The sequence below is a fragment of the Drosophila subobscura genome, chromosome U, assembly GCF_008121235.1.
Source record: "Drosophila subobscura isolate 14011-0131.10 chromosome U, UCBerk_Dsub_1.0, whole genome shotgun sequence".
Taxonomy (NCBI): Eukaryota; Metazoa; Arthropoda; class Insecta; order Diptera; family Drosophilidae; genus Drosophila; species Drosophila subobscura.
Window position 1 is genome coordinate 8,279,384 of NC_048534.1, and position 18,565 is coordinate 8,297,948.

An 18,565-nucleotide genomic window follows, 5' to 3' on the forward strand; every position below is an offset into this window, starting at 1 on the left:
CGCCCTTTTTTTTTTAAATTGCTATCAAATAAGGCTCTCAGGCTTCACGGACAATTGATTCATCAATCGGATAAAGTAATAGTTTCATTACTCTGTAAAATTAAATATAAAAACAAGCAAAATGAATTAGGCTTCGGTTTATTTTCTGTATATTTTAAAAATGATTAGGTATATTTCACTATACATCTTGGGGTCAGACGGTATATTTGATCGATTACTCCGCGGTCACACTGGAGAGTATAGTTCTCTCGCTCGCACTGCATGCTTTTCCCATAAGGCCCATAATATTTGGTCGCACTGCCTTAACTCGAAGTATTAAAATTTATAAATTTATCAACAGCCACAACTTTTCAACTCGGCAAATTTCACCTTGGCGAAGGCGGGCGGCCCAAACAATTCCACGCCACACACGGGCAACGCGTCGCGGTAACATAAATCCCCAAAAAATCAGAAAAATAAGAAAAGGAAAAATAAAGATACATATACTGAAAACAAGTACAAGTGTTGAAGAAGTGTTGGAAGTGTTGTTGTTTTGTTTGCTGTGCTGTGAATCGGGAATGTGAAAAGAAAAAAAAAAGTTTTAAGGGAACACAAATCGATTAAATCAAACATGCAGCTATTTCAAAGGAACAGCTGAACACCACTTTAATCGTTGGTGTGTGTTCTTCGTGTGTGTTTGGTGTTGGTGTGGCTGTTGTTGTTGTTGGTTAATACAAACAACAAGAAGAGTAAGCAGAACGGGACGCTGACGCTGGGTGTCGGTGTGACAGCGACGCTGCAAGCGACGGCTCTGCCGCGGAGAAAATGTTTTCCGGACCCGGTAGCCATGCCATTAGCTATAGCGGTGGGATCAGCATTGGTGGAGGAGGCGGTGGCCTGCATCAGGACTGCGATGGCTACGACTTCACGAAGAACGAGAACGCCGCGCGTTGGCGTGGCCTGTTCATACCCTCATTGAGAAAGGTGCTGGAGCAGGTGCACCCACGGGTGACTGCCAAAGAAGATGCCCTGCTCTATGTGGAGAAGCTGTGCCTGCGACTGCTGGCCCTACTCTGTGCCAAGCCGCTGCCCCACTCGGTCCAAGATGTCGAGGAGAAGGTGAACAAATCTTTTCCCACGCCCATCGACCAGTGGGCCCTCAAGGAGGCCAACGAGGCGATCAACTCGAAGAAAAAGAAATCCGTTCTGCCCACAGAGCGGGTGCACACCCTCCTCCAAAAGGATGTGCTGCAGTACAAGATCGACAGCTCGGTGTCCGCCTTCCTGGTGGCTGTCCTCGAGTATATCTCTGCGGATATACTCAAAATGGCCGGCGATTATGTGTGCAAAATTTCACACTGCGAGATCACCAAAGAGGACATCGAGGTGGTCATGAACGCTGATCGTGTCCTCATGGATATGTTGAATCAGAGTGATATTAAAACCAGTCCGCTGTCACTGCCCGCCCAGAGGGCTAGCGCGACCTACGAGGAGACGGTCAAGGAGTTGATCCACGACGAGAAGCAATACCAGCGAGATCTCCACATGATCATACGCGTCTTTCGCGAGGAGCTGGTGAAGATTGTCTCGGATCCGAAGGAACTCGAGCCAATATTCTCCAACATAATGGACATCTACGAGGTGACGGTGACCCTGCTCGGCTCTCTCGAAGATGTCATTGAGATGTCGCAGGAGCAGAATGCGCCCTGGGTGGGCAGCTGCTTCGAGGAGCTGGCCGAGGCCGAGGAGTTCGATGTGTACAAAAAGTATGCACACGATGTCACCTCCCAAGCATCACGGGATGCGCTTACAAATCTCTTATCCAAGCCAGGGGTGAGTTTACTGCGGAGTTTCCAAGGAAAAAAAGTTAATTTTTGCCTCTGTTTCAGGCCTCATCCTTGATGTCTGCTGGTCACGGCTTCCGGGATGCCGTCAAGTATTATCTGCCCAAGCTGCTGCTGGTGCCCATTTGCCATGCTTTTGTGTACTTTGACTACATCAAACATCTGATGGATCTCAGCTCCTCGCAGGATGACATCGAGAGCTTCGAGCAAGTGCAGGGTCTTCTCCATCCGCTCCACTGCGATCTCGAAAAGGTCATGGCCAGCGTATCCAAGGAGCGCCAGGTGCCAGTCAGTGGGCGGGTGCGTCGCCAATTGGCCATCGAACGGACACGAGAGCTTCAGGTGAAGGTGGAGCATTGGGATGACAAGGATGTGGGCCAGAATTGCAATGAGTTTATACGCGGTAAGTGCGAGGAAATGAGCGGTGGATAATCCCAAATTTTAAACTGATTCCTTCACAGAGGACTCGCTCAGCAAGCTGGCATCGGGCAAACGCATTTGGAGCGAGCGTAAGGTATTTCTCTTCGATGGCTTAATGGTTCTGTGCAAGGCGAACACCAAAAAGCAAACGCCATCGGCAGGTGCCACAGCCTACGATTACCGACTGAAGGAGAAGTTCTTTATGCGACGCGTGGAGATCATTGACAAGGTGGACAGCGAGGAGCTGAAGAACAGCTTTGAGCTTGTCACCAGAATGCAGCCGGCCATTGTGCTGACGGCCAAGAATGCACAGCACAAGCACGACTGGATGGCAGATCTACTGATGGTGAACACCAAGTCCATGCTGGATCGTATCCTCGACAGCATTCTGCAGGACATTGAGCGCAAGCATCCACTGCGCATGCCCAGCCCAGAGATCTACAAGTTTGCCGTTCCCGACAGCGGGGAGAACATCGTGTTGGAGGAGCGCGAGAGCGCTGGAGTGCCAATGATCAAGGGGGCCACGCTGTGCAAGCTCATCGAGCGCCTCACCTATCACATATATGCGGACCCCACCTTTGTGCGCACCTTTCTCACGACATATCGCTACTTCTGCTCGCCCCAGCAGCTGCTGCAGCTGCTCATCGAACGGTTTAACATACCCGACCCGAGTTTGGTGTATCAGGATGCTGCCTTTGGCACGGGTGGCCTTGGTGGCGGCGGCGGTGGGGGCGACAAGGAGCACAAGAACTCGCAGCGCGAGGACTGGAAACGCTACCGCAAGGAGTACGTTCAGCCCGTACAATTTCGAGTGCTCAATGTACTACGCCACTGGGTGGACCATCACTATTATGACTTTGAGAAGGATCCCACGCTGCTCGAGAAGCTGCTACACTTTCTGGAGCATGTGAATGGCAAATCGATGCGCAAGTGGGTGGACTCCGTGCTCAAAATTGTTCAAAGAAAGGTAAGTTTACATTTCTCATGCAATTCTGTATTTTGTGCTTACTTATTTCCTCTCCTTATTTTGTAGAACGAACAGGAGAAAAGCAATAAGAAGATTGTCTACGCCTACGGGCATGATCCGCCGCCCATTGAGCATCACATGACTGTGCCCAATGAGGAGATAACACTGCTCACGCTGCACCCGCTGGAGCTGGCCCGTCAGCTCACGCTGCTGGAGTTTGAGATGTACAAGAACGTAAAGCCCTCGGAGCTGGTGGGCTCGCCGTGGACCAAGAAGGACAAGGAGATCAAGAGTCCCAATCTGTTGAAGATCATGAAGCACACCACCAATGTGACGCGCTGGATAGAAAAGTCAATAACGGAGGCGGAGAATCACGAGGAGCGACTGGCAATAATGCAGCGAGCCATCGAGGTGATGATGGTCATGCTGGAGCTAAACAACTTCAATGGCATCCTCTCCATAGTCGCGGCCATGGGCACAGCGTCGGTCTATCGTTTGCGTTGGACATTTCAGGGCTTGCCCGAACGCTACAAAAAGTTTCTGGACGAGTGCCGGGAGCTAAGCGACGATCATCTCAAGAAGTATCAGGAGCGTTTGCGCTCCATTAATCCGCCTTGTGTGCCCTTCTTTGGGCGCTACCTGACCAACATCCTCCACCTGGAGGAGGGCAATCCGGATCTGCTGGCCAACACGGAGCTAATAAATTTCTCAAAGCGGCGGAAAGTGGCGGAGATTATCGGCGAGATTCAGCAGTATCAAAACCAGCCGTACTGCCTCAGCGAGGAGGCCACCATAAGGCAATTCTTCGAGCAGCTCGATCCCTTCAATGGCCTCTCGGACAAGGAAATGTCCGACTATCTGTACAATGAGAGCATGCGCATAGAGCCGCGTGGCTGCAAGACGGTGCCCAAGTTTGTGAGTACAAAGCAGCGAGGCCTCAATGGACATCGAGAACTAATTTCTTTTGTTTCCCTTTCACTTTTCAGCCTCGCAAATGGCCGCACATTCCGCTCAAGTCGCCGGGCATTAAGCCGCGTCGCCAGAATCAGAATAATAACAGCAGCAAGTTATCCAGCAACGCTTCATCGGCAGCAGCAGCAGCGGCGGCAGCCTCGTCGGCGGCATCAACGGTAGCCGCAGCGGCGGCAGCCACAACAGCAGCTGTGCCGCCGAACGTGGAAGGGCCGCCAGCGAGTGGCGCATCCATCTCCAGCGCTGGTGCTGGCGAACAGAGTCCGCAGCATAATCCGCACGCGTTCTCCGTGTTCGCCTCCGTCATACTACCCGATCGGAATGGTAGCACTTGGAGCGGCACACCGCTGCATCATCGGACAGCAGCGGAGAGCAATGAGGAGGTTGTGGTGCCGGCGCCACATCTGCCCAAGAAGCCAGCGGCGCATGTGTGGACCAACAATGTGCCCATGATGAATGCTACGGCAATGGATGTTTTCAGTCCCGTGCTGACAGATCACCAAACGCTGCCAGACAGCAACCCCTTTGCCGTGGGCTCAGACTCAGATGCGCTGCCCTCGCCGCTGCCCAAGCTGATGGTTAGTCCACGCCACGAGACCGGCAATCGGTCACCATTCCATGGGCGCATGCAATACAGTCCCACGCACAGCATTGCCAGCACTGTGACTCTGACGGGAGCCGGAGTTGGAGCTGCAGCTGGTGGAGATCTCAGCCCACAGATGGGTGGATTCTACTACAACAACGCCCATCAGGCACAGACAGGGGCAGTGCCCATATCGCCGCATGTCAATGTACCAACGGCCTCGATTATGGACTATCGAGCAGTGCCACCACCACTGCCGCCACGTCGCAAGGAGCGTACAGAGAGCTGTGCGGATATGGCACAGAAGCGACAGGCACCAGACGCTCCAACAGTAAGTACTCCATGGCTGCGATTTATCGCATTTCTAACCCCTTGTTCGCCTTGCAGTTACCCCCGCGTGATGGCGAGCTGAGTCCTCCACCCATACCGCCACGACTCAACCATTCCACGGGCACCATATCCGTACGACACAGCCATGGCCAGAGCAAGGAGTTGGCCAGTTCGTGCAAGAGCAGCCTGCTCCTGCCCAACACAAGCAGTATTATGATACGCCGCAATTCGGCAATCGAGAAGCGAGCAGCAGCAGCTGCACAGCAGCCAGCACCGACTGCAGTGGCGACAGCTGCTGCCCTGGCGGGTACGGTGATGGGTTCGATTAACACGACTTTGGTCACAGTGTCACAGGCGGTGGCGTGTGAAGAGCAGCCGCCGCAATCGATCTCGCCAGCATTAAGCTCCTCGACAACAACATCGCCGCTTACACCCGCAACGCCCATCTCCCCGAACATTCCCAGCCAGCCAGTGGAGAGTACGTTAAGCGGTTATACGCATCAGTTACGGTTGAGGCCACAACAGCAGCAGCAACAGCACCATACACATCATCATCATCAACAGCAGCAACATCATCATCATCAGCAGCATCATCATCAGCAGCAGCATCATCAGCATCAGCATCCTCATCAATCACACACAACACGCTCGTCCCCAAAGGAATTCTATCCGATTGCCACGAGCCTCGAGGGCACACCCAAACTTCCACCAAAACCTAGTCTAAGCGCTAACTTCTATAACAATACAGGTTAGTTAATTGCTCAAATTCTCTCATTCCAAACGAATCGAATATAATTCGAATTGCATTCCCCCACCCACACAGATAAAGGTACGATGTTTCTTTACCCAAGTACAAACCAAGAATAATATAATTGCCTGGCGATGTGATAGGAACGATAAACAAACGGAACTGCGATCCGATCATAAGTAGAGCATGCCTGCAGACATGCACACACAACCACACACACAGACACACATAAGTACTACTCGACAGTATATGTAGTACGATTTGTAGGTACATATTCTAGTGCATAAATATATATCTATGCTAAAATGGACCGAGTTGAATCTGATGATTTGTATTATTATTCGAAACTCATTAAACATACACCCAGACCATCCACCCACCACTCGCTGACACGCGGACACTCAGTCACGTCACACACAACCAATAATGAAACGAGTAAAATGCAAATACCGAAATTATGTTATTATATAATTATTAATTATAAATATATTTGTAAATACCGAGAACATTGTATTGATCGTAGAACGTAAACAAAATAAATCGTAACACTCTTGTTTAGACAGTTGGCCGATGTCTTCAACTGTTTTGCATTATACTAAGCCCTTTATTCCCTTCATAACTCCCCTAAAGCTTAGGGACAAATATCGAAATTTCCTTTACCTTAATTATATCGGCTCGAGATTTTAGTTTCTTTCAAATGTATCTCTTAAGAAAAGGCTTACAAAAGTGAAAAGCATTATTTTTTCTTACTTTTAGGATCGTTTCATACTAATATTATGCCTTTCCAATGATCTTAGAGTGGTAACCCAACTGCAGAAAACTTAATTGCTGCCTTAAATTAGAGTTTGTACTTTCAAGGCCAGCTTGTTATCCATTTTTTGTTGAACTTTCCATTTTCAAAGACTTCTCCAAGACATTCTTTATGGTAGGGCCCTTGAACAAACCACAGCATCAGTAAGACATGGCATCCAGCGTAATCATCAGCACCATTAAGATACATTTATCTTTAGCTTGCTTTAGAAAGAAAACACAGGGGAGTCTCGTTTGTGGAGCTGAAACCTATTATAGACACGCGTTAATTGTTTGCTCGTTGCATTCTGTGCCATAAAAAATACAAAGTATTTATTTCCTTTCGCTTTTCAAACGTCGCGCTACGTCATCAAAGCTTTGAGCACTGAGAAACGCTTCCTGAATTTTTGCTGATGATTGCCTTAACATGTTTTTGCAATTGAATTATTTTTATATATTTTATCAACTCACTCCAGCGCTTAAATCAATACTTTCCAACGTGAAAGTCAAGCCCCTTGTCGCGTGAGAAGACGAGTTATTAAAGGAGGGATGCGGACCCCAACCAACTGGCCAAAAAACTCCCCCAGATGCTCGCTCAAAACAATGCGTCATGTAACCATAATTATTGAGAGTTTTCGTTAAAGTAAAGTACCGAAGATCAAGTTGAATAAACCTAAACAAGTGGGCAGCAAAACGTCACCAATTCATTGCAGAAATGTCAGCGAAAATCCCATTTCTTGAGCAATTCTTCAACGACAAAATTTGTATCTCATATACCCAATGTGTCTCGCATTATAATATATCATTGCAGGCATTTCAGAATTTTCCGCTGAATGTGCGCCTTTATTTTTAGTCAAGGCCATTGCCCGAGATCAGTTATGGGACTTTCCACAGGGTTTCGGCTACTGATCTTTCGCTTTTCTTTGGACTTGACCAACTTCGTTATGGCAATTAAACGATCGATGGCAGGGGCGACCTACACCAAGCAATTTTCACGTATGCCTCTACTTTTTCTTCGATCTTCGTACTATCACGTTTCAGCTGTGCAATTTACACAACGAACCATGCAAGCTGCAATTGCTTAAAGAATTATTCAATGAATTTGCATTTAATTAATCTAATGGCCGCTAATGAGGGGAGAAACCCAGCAATCAAAGGCAGCAGCAGCAACCGCATAAAGTGCACTGGGAACTGGGATGTAGGAGGAGGTTGCGGAGGTGGATGCAAACTCATAATCATCTAAAGCAATTACTCGTACATTGTGCAAAACATAATTGTGTTACATGAGCATATCAATTAGTGAACAAAACTTACAATTACAATCTCTAACGAGAGAATTTCAAAATTCCAAAAATTACAATCTCTACCAAGAATTTTAAATTCCGTTGATTGAATGATGGAGGCCAGGAAAACCCCCTGCTAAATGGGACCACCATTATCTGCTTCCCTCAGGAATAATCAACCGAAAGCCGAATGCAGCAAGCAGCAAGCAGCTGGTGTGTGGTGGCAGATCGTTTGGCATTGTCTTTATGGGAAGGTAGCGATCGGCTCGGCTCGCAGTCGGAAACGGAATTCGAGAGCTTTTATAAAAGCGGCAACAACAGCACAAGTTCATTCAGTGTGCAGTCAGAATCATTGTCAAGTGCAAGCAGCATCAGCAGCAGCAGCAACAGCAGCAGGCGGAACGGAGCAACAACACGAGTCGGAACCAAAAGCACATCGATAGATAGAACAGATTGCCAACAAAATGCTGGCCAGTGAGACTTTTCCCGCACACCGCTTCAAGGAATCTATATTTAAGCCTTACAGTGCGAATGGCTCGGCCAGCGTCGATGATTTGGCAAGCGTTAACAAAACATTGACATCCGCGGCGACCACGTCGTCATCGCCTGATACTCATGCAGCCATTGACATCGCACCCTCAGTTGAGTTCGAGACTGCCCGCAAAATGTTGACCAACAACAGCTGTAGCAGCAATAACAATAACAATAACGAGACCACGGATGACATGTCCGGATTCGTAGCCAGCCATCCGGCAGCACCGTTCGAGGGCTTCATCCGTGCCTGCGTGGATGAGATTATTAAGCTGGCCGTCTTCCAGGGTACCAACCGATCCAGCAAAGTCGTGGAGTGGCACGAGCCCGCCGAGCTGCGTCAACTGTTCGACTTTCAGCTGCGCGACAAGGGGGAGTCGCAGGACAAGCTGCGAGAGCTTCTACGCGAAACCATACGATTCTCGGTGAAGACTGGACATCCGTACTTCATCAATCAGCTGTACTCTGGCGTGGACCCGTATGCCCTGGTGGGCCAGTGGCTCACCGATGCCCTCAACCCCAGTGTGTACACGTACGAGGTGGCGCCTCTGTTCACCCTGATGGAGGAGCAGGTCTTGGCTGAAATGCGTCGCATTGTGGGCTTCCCCAACGGCGGCGAAGGCGACGGCATCTTCTGTCCTGGCGGCTCGATAGCTAACGGTTATGCAATCAGCTGTGCGCGCTACAAACACGCGCCCGAGTCCAAGGTGAGTACACCTCCAATTGCCTGCCCCATTTGTCCCACGATCCTCGCCTCGACTCGCGATGCAAAGCAACACGGAAACACGAGCAACACACTTCTCTGCTCTGGCCTAGTGCTCCCCGTTAATGGCGCGGCGGTGTTAATGTTAATGGCAGCAACTACAGTACAGTGGTGGCCAAAAATATTAGTCCCAATGCATGTTGCTAGCTCACTTCCTAACTTCCTAACCCCATCAATATGGCAAGCACTAAAAGTGTATAGAAAGTCTCAATCCTTAGATTCTCAACATGGTTAGTTTTATTTCCTGTTTTTCCTTCGAAACATTTCGTACATTTTTTTTTAACAGAATTTACCTCTAGTTTTGTGAATATTTTCTCTTATATCTTTATTTGAAATAGATAGAAATTGATAGAGAAAATTTGCAGCGCCCCAAGTAAAGTTAATTATTAACTTACTCTTTTAATATTCATCAATATTATTATGTAATTAGAAAAATATCTTTAATGCTTTTATTCCCTCACGAGATTTTACTCCAAGATATTCTATTCTTTGATTTCTACATCAAACGTTCTACGTTTTTCGTGATTTCTCCCTTAGAGATCTTAGAGAGAAGTAAAAAAAAATGTAAATAATAATATCGTTAAGCCTTTAAGGCACTTCGAGCACTACGGAATAATTCTAAAAAGATTGAGAAAGTATTTAGAGATTTTCCAAAACATTTCCTTGATTTTTTTTCAGACCTTTAGGGACACAAAAAATCTTAAAAAATATTCTTCTTATTTGTAAATTATTATAAAAAGATCTTGTTTCATTTAGATATATTCAAATAGGTTTTCGTGATTTCTCAAATAGTTTTCATACAATTCATTCAATTGTTTCTGGCATATTTTCCCTGATTTATTCTTAAGAATTTAGTTTTTACATCCACAGATTTCACAACACAATGATTTGTAATTTTTAATTTAACACAGAAAAATGGCCTCTTCCATGCCAAACCTTTGATTATATTCACATCGGAGGATGCGCACTATTCGGTGGAGAAATTGGCCATGTTCATGGGCTTCGGCAGCGATCATGTGATCAAGATAGCGACCAATGAAGTGGGCAAGATGCGTCTCAGCAATCTGGAGGAGCAAATTCAGCGTTGCCTGGACAATGGCTGGCAGCCACTGATGGTCTCGGCCACGGCCGGCACCACGGTGCTGGGCGCCTTCGATGACTTGATAGGCATCGGGGAACTGTGCAGAAAGCACAACATGTGGATGCACGTAGATGCCGCATGGGGAGGCGGTGCGCTGATGTCCAAAAAGTATCGCCATCTGTTGAATGGCATCGAAATGTAAGTTTTTCCCCAAAGAATGCTTCGCATGAACAGGTTGAGATTGACTCCTTTTGCAGGGCTGATTCGGTGACGTGGAATCCTCACAAGTTGTTGGCCGCCTCGCAGCAGTGCTCCACTTTCCTGACCCGCCACCAGCTGGTGCTCGGCCAGTGCCACTCCACCAATGCAGCGTATCTCTTCCAGAAGGACAAGTTCTACGACACTTCCTTCGACACTGGGGACAAGCACATTCAGTGCGGACGCCGGGCGGATGTCTTCAAGTTCTGGTTCATGTGGAAGGCCAAGGGCAGCCTGGGCCTGGAGGCACACGTGGAGAAGGTCTTTCGCATGGCCGAGTTCTTCACCGCCAAGGTCCGCGAGCGTGCCGGATTCGAGTTGGTTCTGGAGAGTCCCGAGTGCACGAACATCAGCTTCTGGTATGTGCCGCCCAGTCTGCGGCAGATGGAGCGCAATCAAGAGTTCTACGACAAGTTGCACAAGGTGGCGCCCAAGGTCAAGGAGATGATGATAAAGAAGGGCTCCATGATGATCACATATCAGCCGCTCCGCCAGCTGCCCAACTTCTTCCGCCTGGTGCTGCAGAACTCGTGCCTGGAGGAGTCGGATATGATTTACTTCCTCGACGAGATTGAGTCTTTGGCCAAGAGTTTGTAGATAAATTAAGAGCTAAAGCCGAAGCTGGTTATGTGGTTAAGTGTTGACAAACATTCTCTCTAGGCATATGATGTGTGCCCCGTATGTGTATGTAAATTGTATAACTTACAAATAATATTATTGGATATTAAGTATTATCTAAAAAACAAAAAAAGTTCTTTCGGCCTTCAGGTACTTCTCTTTGGTGGAAAATGACTTCAGAGATTTCAGCTTCAAGCTTTTTGTCACAATTTAATTGGTGAAACACTAAACTATATTTAAAGTCTCATCCCTGAGGTGGACACTCAACTGATTTTGGGTGTTAATGTGCACACGGAAATTATATCCGCAGGCGCTGGTTAGGTAGCGTACATCTTTTCGTTTGGGTTGCTGCAGACGTGCCACGAGTCGGTCCCGCAGCTCAGCTGGCAGGCGGCGCAAGCGCGTGTTTACGCGCCATTCCGGCGGCGCAACAACCCAAACATCCAGATGAGACAACGACCCAGCTGGTGCTTCCATGGCAAATGGTTTGGGTGCTGCCGCCATTTTGTTTTCTTTCACGCGACTATCGCTGGCTTTGAGGGTTTCTTGGTTTGAATTAAGTTCTAGCGAAACTCCGCCCAACTGGATCCTTGCATCGCTGCGGCAAATGAAGTCCATGCCCAGAATGGCATTCTCTTGTTTGCAAGATGGCAGCACTAGTACGAGCAGTTGTATCTGCTGTGTGCCCAGTTGTACATTGGCCATCAGTGCCTGCTTCACAATCGTGTACGATTTATCCGGCAGAGCTAAACGGATGTGCACATTTCTGCGGTTCTGTTCAGTGCACAGTTCTTGGGCAACTCGTTCGCTTATAATGGTGCGGGTGGATCCAGTGTCCAGCAGGGCTGCTATGGAGTGGCCTTCCATAAGTACTTTGGCAAACACTCGCCCTTCTATCAAGCTCAGCGCCGTTTTTCGTTCGTCGGAGAAACTGAATCCTTTTTTGCTGAAGCATTTCTCGCCGAGCACGGCTGTAGTTAATAGCTGTGCGTCCCCAGTAAAGTCTTTCTTCCGTTTAAGAGTGTTTTCTGCCCCGTACTGTGCTTTTAGTTGAGCCAACCGCTTTTCAATGTCCGGCGAATGGTCATCCCTGCCAACAAATGCGGCAAGCTGGCTGCGCATTTCTTCTACGTTTTTGTCACATTTCAACTGGAACTCGGTGCAAAGCACTTCTAATTCAGATTTTCTGCAGTGCCACACCCACTGCATGCCCATTTTTATTTGCAGGATTTTTGGATTTTTTGAGCTTACGAGAAGTTGACGCGCCAACCAGTGTGGCCGTGGATTTATCAATAAAATATACCTTCTGACTGTTAAAAATATACAAAAAAAAAACACTCTCTTTTTTATGTACTGCGTAAATATATCAGAGACTATCAGATAATTCTGTAAAAATATCTCGATCGGAAATATCGATCACATCAGTATATTTTGAAAATTACTTGAATCAACCGGCAATATGCCTTCTTGGCAAAGTAAACTAATTCTTAGTTTAATTAATTATAGGAACTTGGTTTGTGTTATCATTTCCGCTGCTTGATCCATGGCCATTGACTCACAACACTGCCACCGGCCTTGTCGATCGCCTCGCTTATGCTGAAGCTCTGACCCGGTTGGATGCCATACCCGATGCGCAGGCCATGCGGATTCGAGGGCGTTTGGCAGTCCATGGTGCACTCCTTGCGCAGCACCGTGTCCACCTCCACCGAGGAGAAAAAGGCAACAGACATGGGCAGATCGTGCAGGCCAATGCGGGACACACAGTAGGAGCGAGTGAGCAGATTGGTGATGTGCATGGCCAGGGCCGCCTTGGCCGCCATATCCTCCTGCACCAGATAGCGCAGCTCGTCGTGGAAGCTGAGGCAGAAGCGAACGTGTGGCCCCATCAGCCAGCGCATGCTGACCAGCATCAAATGGAGGAAGTCCACGGCGCCACTCTGCACCACCCAATTGATGCGCGTGGGCAGAAAGCGCTGCTCCTGCTCTGCATCCGACTCCAGGGCGCGGCTTAGACGACCGCCGAGAAAGGGCGTTTTTGGCTGCGATCCCGTGGCGATCTCCTCCAGCCGATTGAACATGGCACTCTCTGTGCCACCCTGCCAGCTGGGCCGATGAAAGACCTCGCCCAAGGTACGATTCCGCTGCAGGGCCAAACGAGAGGCCTCATAGCTGCTGTAACTGTGGGGAAGCAAAGTGTCAGGCAGGAGGATTGAGGGATTTCCTGCATGATTACTCACCCTCTATCCTCCAATTCGTCGTGGAACTCCGCGCGCAGTCGATACACCCGCTTGCCCTTGGTGATGGCAAACATCTTCATGGCCTTGGCCTTGGCCTCCGATGCACTGAACGTGGGATTGAACTGACGGAGCAGCGTCTCGGCAAACTGCTGGCCAGCTCCATAGATCCGCGCATAGTTGATCACCTTGGCGTGGTCGCGTGAGATGCCCACGGCCTTGGCGGTGATGGAGTGCATGTCGCTGCCGTTGGACTTGCTGCCGCTCAGCGTCATCCAGCCCAAGGGCGTGGCACCGTGCTGGCCGCAGGCATAGGCATCGCCCAGCACAGAGGCGATCCACAGCTCCTGGGAGTCCACATCGGCGCCCACCAGCCTGTAGCCCGGCGGTGCCTGCACCATTGAACGCAGCTCCGATCCGAGACGATTTGGACGCGAATTGGAGGCCGTCATCCAGGTGGGCTCCATGGCACGACGTGTGAGGGTGCCACAGGCCACCACCTGGGGACAAATGGCGCCATAGGACTTGCCATCTGTCAGCTCTGACGGGAGCTGCTCCTGCTCCAGCCAGACCACCATTTGGCCCATGATGCGATCTCGATTGTTGCGCCAATAGGACATCATGCGGGCAATGTCGATGACACGCGCCGCAGCCTGGCACGCGGGATCGCCGCTGCTCAGCACATTCTCCGAGAACTTGTTGAGGAAGTCCTTGGACAGTGGGCTGCCCACTCGGAACGAGGGGCCGTTCTTGTGCGGCAGCTTCAAGAAGAAGGAACAATCGTCCAGCACCTGGTTGCACCAGACACCAGAGCCTTGGTACTGCGCCTCCAGGCGCTGCTGCTTCTGTGAGATCTTCTTGTAGTGCTGCCTCTTTGCCAGATGCTCCTCCAGCTGACCAGGCAGCATGTCGTAGGCCAGATCGCTCTCCTCCTGGGAGGCGCACTGCCGCGCAAACTCCGGCACAGCGCAGCGTGCCAGCAGCTCCTGAATTGGGATGCGTTCCGCGCTCGCTGCATCGCTGCGAAAGGGCACGAGGAAGCCCCAGCCATGCTCCCGCTGGTAGTGCAGCGGATAACCCTCCCAGCAGAGGGAGAGCAACTTGGGAGCAATCTGCATGCCGGTGCTGATCTCGCTGGCGCCTGGCGTCCAACGATCCTCCTCCAGTTGTGCGTCTTCAGTGGGTGGCTTGCGGCACAGTTTGCGGTACCATTGGGGATATCCTGGCAGCAGGGGACGTCGCGCCGGCAGCAGGGAGCGGTGATCGTAGAGATGCTGAAACTTTGCATAGAGACGTCGCTGCTCACTGGACAGATCGGACAGCTCGGGCAGCTCCACTCTCGGCAAGGGCTTGCGCTTGGGCGCCTGTTTCAGCTTCAGTTGCTGCACGCTCCAATCCTCGTCCCAGAGCCAGAGATTGCTGCGATATTGCTCCTCGTCGAGCAGGGAGCACGCCTCCTCGGCCCGTCGCCCCAAGTGATACTTGGCCTCGATGCTGAGATCCTCGTAGGTCAGCTGCGCCTCGCGTATGTACCGCTCCCAGTTGGAGTTCACCGGCAGATAGGCGGAGCCCATCTCCAGCATGCCCGCCAGCGAGGCGGGGTGTGGAAAGCGCTCGTCATACATGGGATAAAGCACCCGCAGCACGCGATGCGTGGCCTCCACATCCCCCGCGCAGTAGTTGACGAGTGACTGGAAATTGGTGCGCACCTGATCCAGTGTTCCTTCTACAAAGATATTCCTCGGCTCCTTGGACAGCGCCTGCCCGCCGCAGTAGAGACGATGCACCTCGACCAGGCTGTTGAGGGAGCTTTGCTCCAGCCAGCCGAGATCCTCGGGTGCCGGCTCCTTCTTCGATTTGAGCATCGCTCGCTGGTAGCTTGTCACTCCACTGACGCACATGTGCAGCGACATTGTGTCCACAAAGCGCGTGCCAGAGTCCTCGATCCGGTATTGCTCCCTCAGTCGCGCTCTGTCGTAGGAAACGTTGTGGCCAACCACGAGACTGGGTCCACCAGCACCCAGGGGTATCAGCTCATCCAGTGTATAGTGTGGCCGCTCAAAGTCTGCGCCAACATCACAGGGTTCTACTTTCTCCACGGCCAGGCGGTGCTTCGTCAGCTTTGGGCTGACCCAGCAGTACCATCTCTTCGTGCTGACAGCGGTGGCCAGTACCGGTGCTTGTCCAGCGGAGACGCACACCTCCACATCGAAGACAAGACCCTTTTCCAGAGGCTGCTCAACGGGTGTGGCTGTACCATCGTCTGGATCGTAGGCTGTCCAGCCGGCAAGAAATTCCCAGCGTTTCGGTCTCGCAGGCAACTCACGACACTGCACCAGTGGCAGCAGGAGCTGCTCATACGGTTCCACCTGCTCCTTGGCTATGCTGTGGAAGTGCTCTTCAATGTTCTGCCCCTGCAAGGCCGGCAACTGTAGCTGCACATCCGGCACTGGCGCGCTGCTCTCAATGTCGACTCCATGGCGTCGCAGATCCTCCTTGTGCTGCCTGGCGGCGGCAATTTGCTCCTCCGTGGTGTGGCGGGGTGTTTGGGGGAATATTTGCCTGTGCAAGTTCTGCGAGATCATCTGCACCTTGACGAGGTTCTCCGAGTATTCCCCAGACACTTCCACACCTGCCTTTTGTGGCTGCTGGTCTGCTGTGGCGGCTTTTTGTGGCAGCGGTTTCACCTTGCGGTATATTTTGATGGCGCTGCTGGCATAGTGTTCGCGTCTGGGCTTGCTGGCATAGGAACGTATCAGGTGGAGTTGCATTATCAGTCAGATCAAACATAATTAAACGCCGAAATCAAAACAAAACACGATGCATCGATGATACGATACGTTTGAATCAATCGATAGCTGCTATCGGCGTTTTAATTGCTCAAAATCAAGCTATCAATCAGCATCGATCGACAACCGATAAGCATACAATAAAACAGGCATAAATTGTGTGAAAACTTTGGTAACAATATATGTTATAATATTTTTATAATATATGACTTATCTGTGTACTTTGTTTTAAATTTCAAACTTGCGATCGTAGCTATGTTGGTATAAATTCGCATATTTCGGTATGGCCAAAAATATATACTGGTGGAATAGTACTAAAAAATACCGATCTACACAAAAGTCTGAAATTTTGACTAATTAGTCGTCCAATTAGACTAGACTTTTAGAGAACTTCCTATCGGAAATTAGTTTGGCGCGTAAAATATTTACAAATAATTGTAAATCAATATATTAGATTGAATGAAGCAAGTATGGAAGACCCCACAGCAACCCTACTCCACGCGATCGGATAACGGTAAAGCAGTACAGTACAAAAATGTTACGCTAAAAATGTCTTGGAATAAACACTCATTTTATTCAATTGTTTAATAGAGGTGAAACACACTTTAAAACACAAATATACAGACTTTGGGAACTATTGTGGAAGTACGAGAAAAGAAATAAAATCTCTTCAGTTAATTTATATAAAACGGCTCTCACACGGTACAAACGATAAGAAATTTGATTTTGGAAAACATTTTGGCAAATACTGCGCACCTGGCCATGCCAACACTCTAACATACATATTAACACGTCACACACTAGATCTGGAGGTTGCGCATGCCGCCATTGATGTTGACGCCGCCCTGCTCCACAGTCCAGATGACCAGCTGGCCATCCACGCCCGAGCTGGACACCTTACTTGCGCTGGCCTTGTCCCCAGCATAGATGCGCACACTGGTGATGGCGTTCTGATGGATGGAGTCTACCACAGTGTCCGTGTTCTCTGTGCGCATGTTGCGGTCCATCGACTGGAAGATGCGCATGGCCGAAATGCCGCTGGACTCGCGCTTTTGCGACTTGTCCAGCTTGCCGCTCAGCACCAGTTTGTTGTCCGCCGTCAGGCTGTAGAGCAGGGGCACACAGCTGTAGCCAGCCACAACGACGGTTGTGGGCGAGACCCACTCGCAGGAGAGGAATGGTAGATAGCCGGTGCGGCAGCGTATGATGGCGTTGCCGTTGGTGGCATCGGCAATGCTCACACAGCTGTCGTGTCCCACCCAGCAGACCTTGTTGCCGTCGCTGGAGAAGCTCACGTTGTTGATCCAGCCACCGCCGGAGGTCTGAGAGTTCTTGAACTCGGCCATCAGCTGGCCCAGGGGCTTGCGGTTGCCCCAGGGCGTGGGTGACGGCGGCTCCTCGACATCCTTAATGAACGCCGAGAATACTCGAACCTTGTAGTCCGTGGAGCCAGCCACCAGCAGTATGTTGTTCGGATGCCAGTCGAGAGAGGTGACAGTGGATCGAATCGGTTTCTTGATGTGCTTGGACACCCACCAGTTGTTCTCCGACTCGAAGTAGCAGACCGAAATGAGGCGAGCCCCAGAGCCTACGGCGAACTTGTTCTCCGCCGGCGACCACTTGACGCAAGTGGCGGCGCGGTTAATGCGAAGCAGCACCAAAGTGGGCTTCCACTTTTCGTCCTCGCCCTGGGTCCACACATAGGCATTCCGGTCGGCTGCACAGCTCACGATGCGATTGGTGTTCTTGGCCCAATCAATGCCCATTACCCGCAAGTCGTGCTGGTTTAGTACGTCGGCCAACTTCCAGTCGTTGCCATCGCGGCTGTATATATGAATCTCATGGTTGTTGGGTGATAAGGCAATCTCTGTGGGGGAAGCAATGAATGAGAATGAGTCATGAATGAGTAAGCTCGGGGAATGCTCCACCCGAATGACGGCAACTTACGCGTCCGGTCCTTGTTCCAGGCGTGGCAGGTTATTGAGGCCAGGGAGGTGCCAAAGGTGAATGTCTCGGCCATTGTTGAGGAATAAATGCACGCAAGTTCCAACCACACACGTAGTTTTGATTCGCCGGAGTTTGATGACCGAGTTAGGAAACGGAACCGAAGTGGGCGTTGTTTTTCTGTGTTGGGCACTATCACTAGTTTTAATCGCGGACTCTGGGCCGTCTACACGATTAAGCTAGCCTCGGAAAGAAGGAGAACTGCAAATTTCCTGCCGAAATAAACACAAACGTGAAAAACCTTTTCCAAAATGCAAAGCAGTGGATTTAGTGATAAAAATTACCGCCTGACCCTCAGAAATATACCGAAATATATATACCTTCTTGGGCTCAAAATATACCGTACTTGTACCGATGAAAATCTTAAATCTC

At 50.0% G+C, this 18,565-nt stretch overlaps 4 protein-coding genes across 6 annotated transcripts; 2 read left to right on the forward strand and 2 right to left on the reverse strand.

The window, feature by feature from the left end:
* Positions 1-255: 255 nt before the first annotated feature.
* On the forward strand, positions 256-8,679 carry LOC117902453 (protein son of sevenless). 3 transcript variants are annotated; one of them, XM_034813849.1, is made up of 7 exons: positions 256-1,812; positions 1,869-2,226; positions 2,285-3,210; positions 3,277-4,125; positions 4,197-5,096; positions 5,153-5,644; positions 8,610-8,679. In XM_034813849.1, exons 1-7 carry the CDS (start codon positions 805-807, stop codon positions 8,610-8,612), a joined length of 4,536 nt encoding a protein of 1,511 aa, XP_034669740.1. In that variant the 5' UTR covers positions 256-804; the 3' UTR covers positions 8,613-8,679. The 3 variants fall into 3 exon arrangements, with proteins under 3 accessions (XP_034669740.1, XP_034669738.1, XP_034669739.1); XM_034813847.1 differs by lacking the exon at positions 8,610-8,679 and adding an exon at positions 5,919-6,050 and having other exon boundaries at positions 5,153-5,843; XM_034813848.1 differs by lacking the exon at positions 8,610-8,679 and adding an exon at positions 8,280-8,376 and having other exon boundaries at positions 276-1,812; positions 5,153-5,627.
* On the forward strand, positions 8,245-11,241 carry LOC117902455 (cysteine sulfinic acid decarboxylase). Its single transcript, XM_034813852.1, has 3 exons — positions 8,245-9,153; positions 10,121-10,488; positions 10,548-11,241. Exons 1-3 carry the CDS (start codon positions 8,380-8,382, stop codon positions 11,143-11,145), a joined length of 1,740 nt encoding a protein of 579 aa, XP_034669743.1. The 5' UTR covers positions 8,245-8,379; the 3' UTR covers positions 11,146-11,241.
* Positions 11,242-11,926: 685 nt separating this feature from the next.
* Positions 11,927-16,248, reverse strand: LOC117902454 (DNA polymerase subunit gamma-1, mitochondrial). The gene is made up of 2 exons (XM_034813850.1): positions 13,404-16,248; positions 11,927-13,344 (listed from the first exon to the last, which is right to left on the reverse strand). Exons 1-2 carry the CDS (start codon positions 16,169-16,171, stop codon positions 12,690-12,692), a joined length of 3,423 nt encoding a protein of 1,140 aa, XP_034669741.1. The 5' UTR covers positions 16,172-16,248; the 3' UTR covers positions 11,927-12,689.
* Positions 16,249-16,741: 493 nt separating this feature from the next.
* On the reverse strand, positions 16,742-18,468 carry LOC117901423 (actin-related protein 2/3 complex subunit 1A-B). The gene is made up of 2 exons (XM_034812160.1): positions 18,137-18,468; positions 16,742-18,056 (listed from the first exon to the last, which is right to left on the reverse strand). The coding sequence occupies exons 1-2, from the start codon at positions 18,207-18,209 to the stop codon at positions 16,990-16,992; spliced, it is 1,140 nt and encodes a 379-aa protein (XP_034668051.1). The 5' UTR covers positions 18,210-18,468; the 3' UTR covers positions 16,742-16,989.
* Between the last annotated feature and the right edge of the window lie 97 nt (positions 18,469-18,565).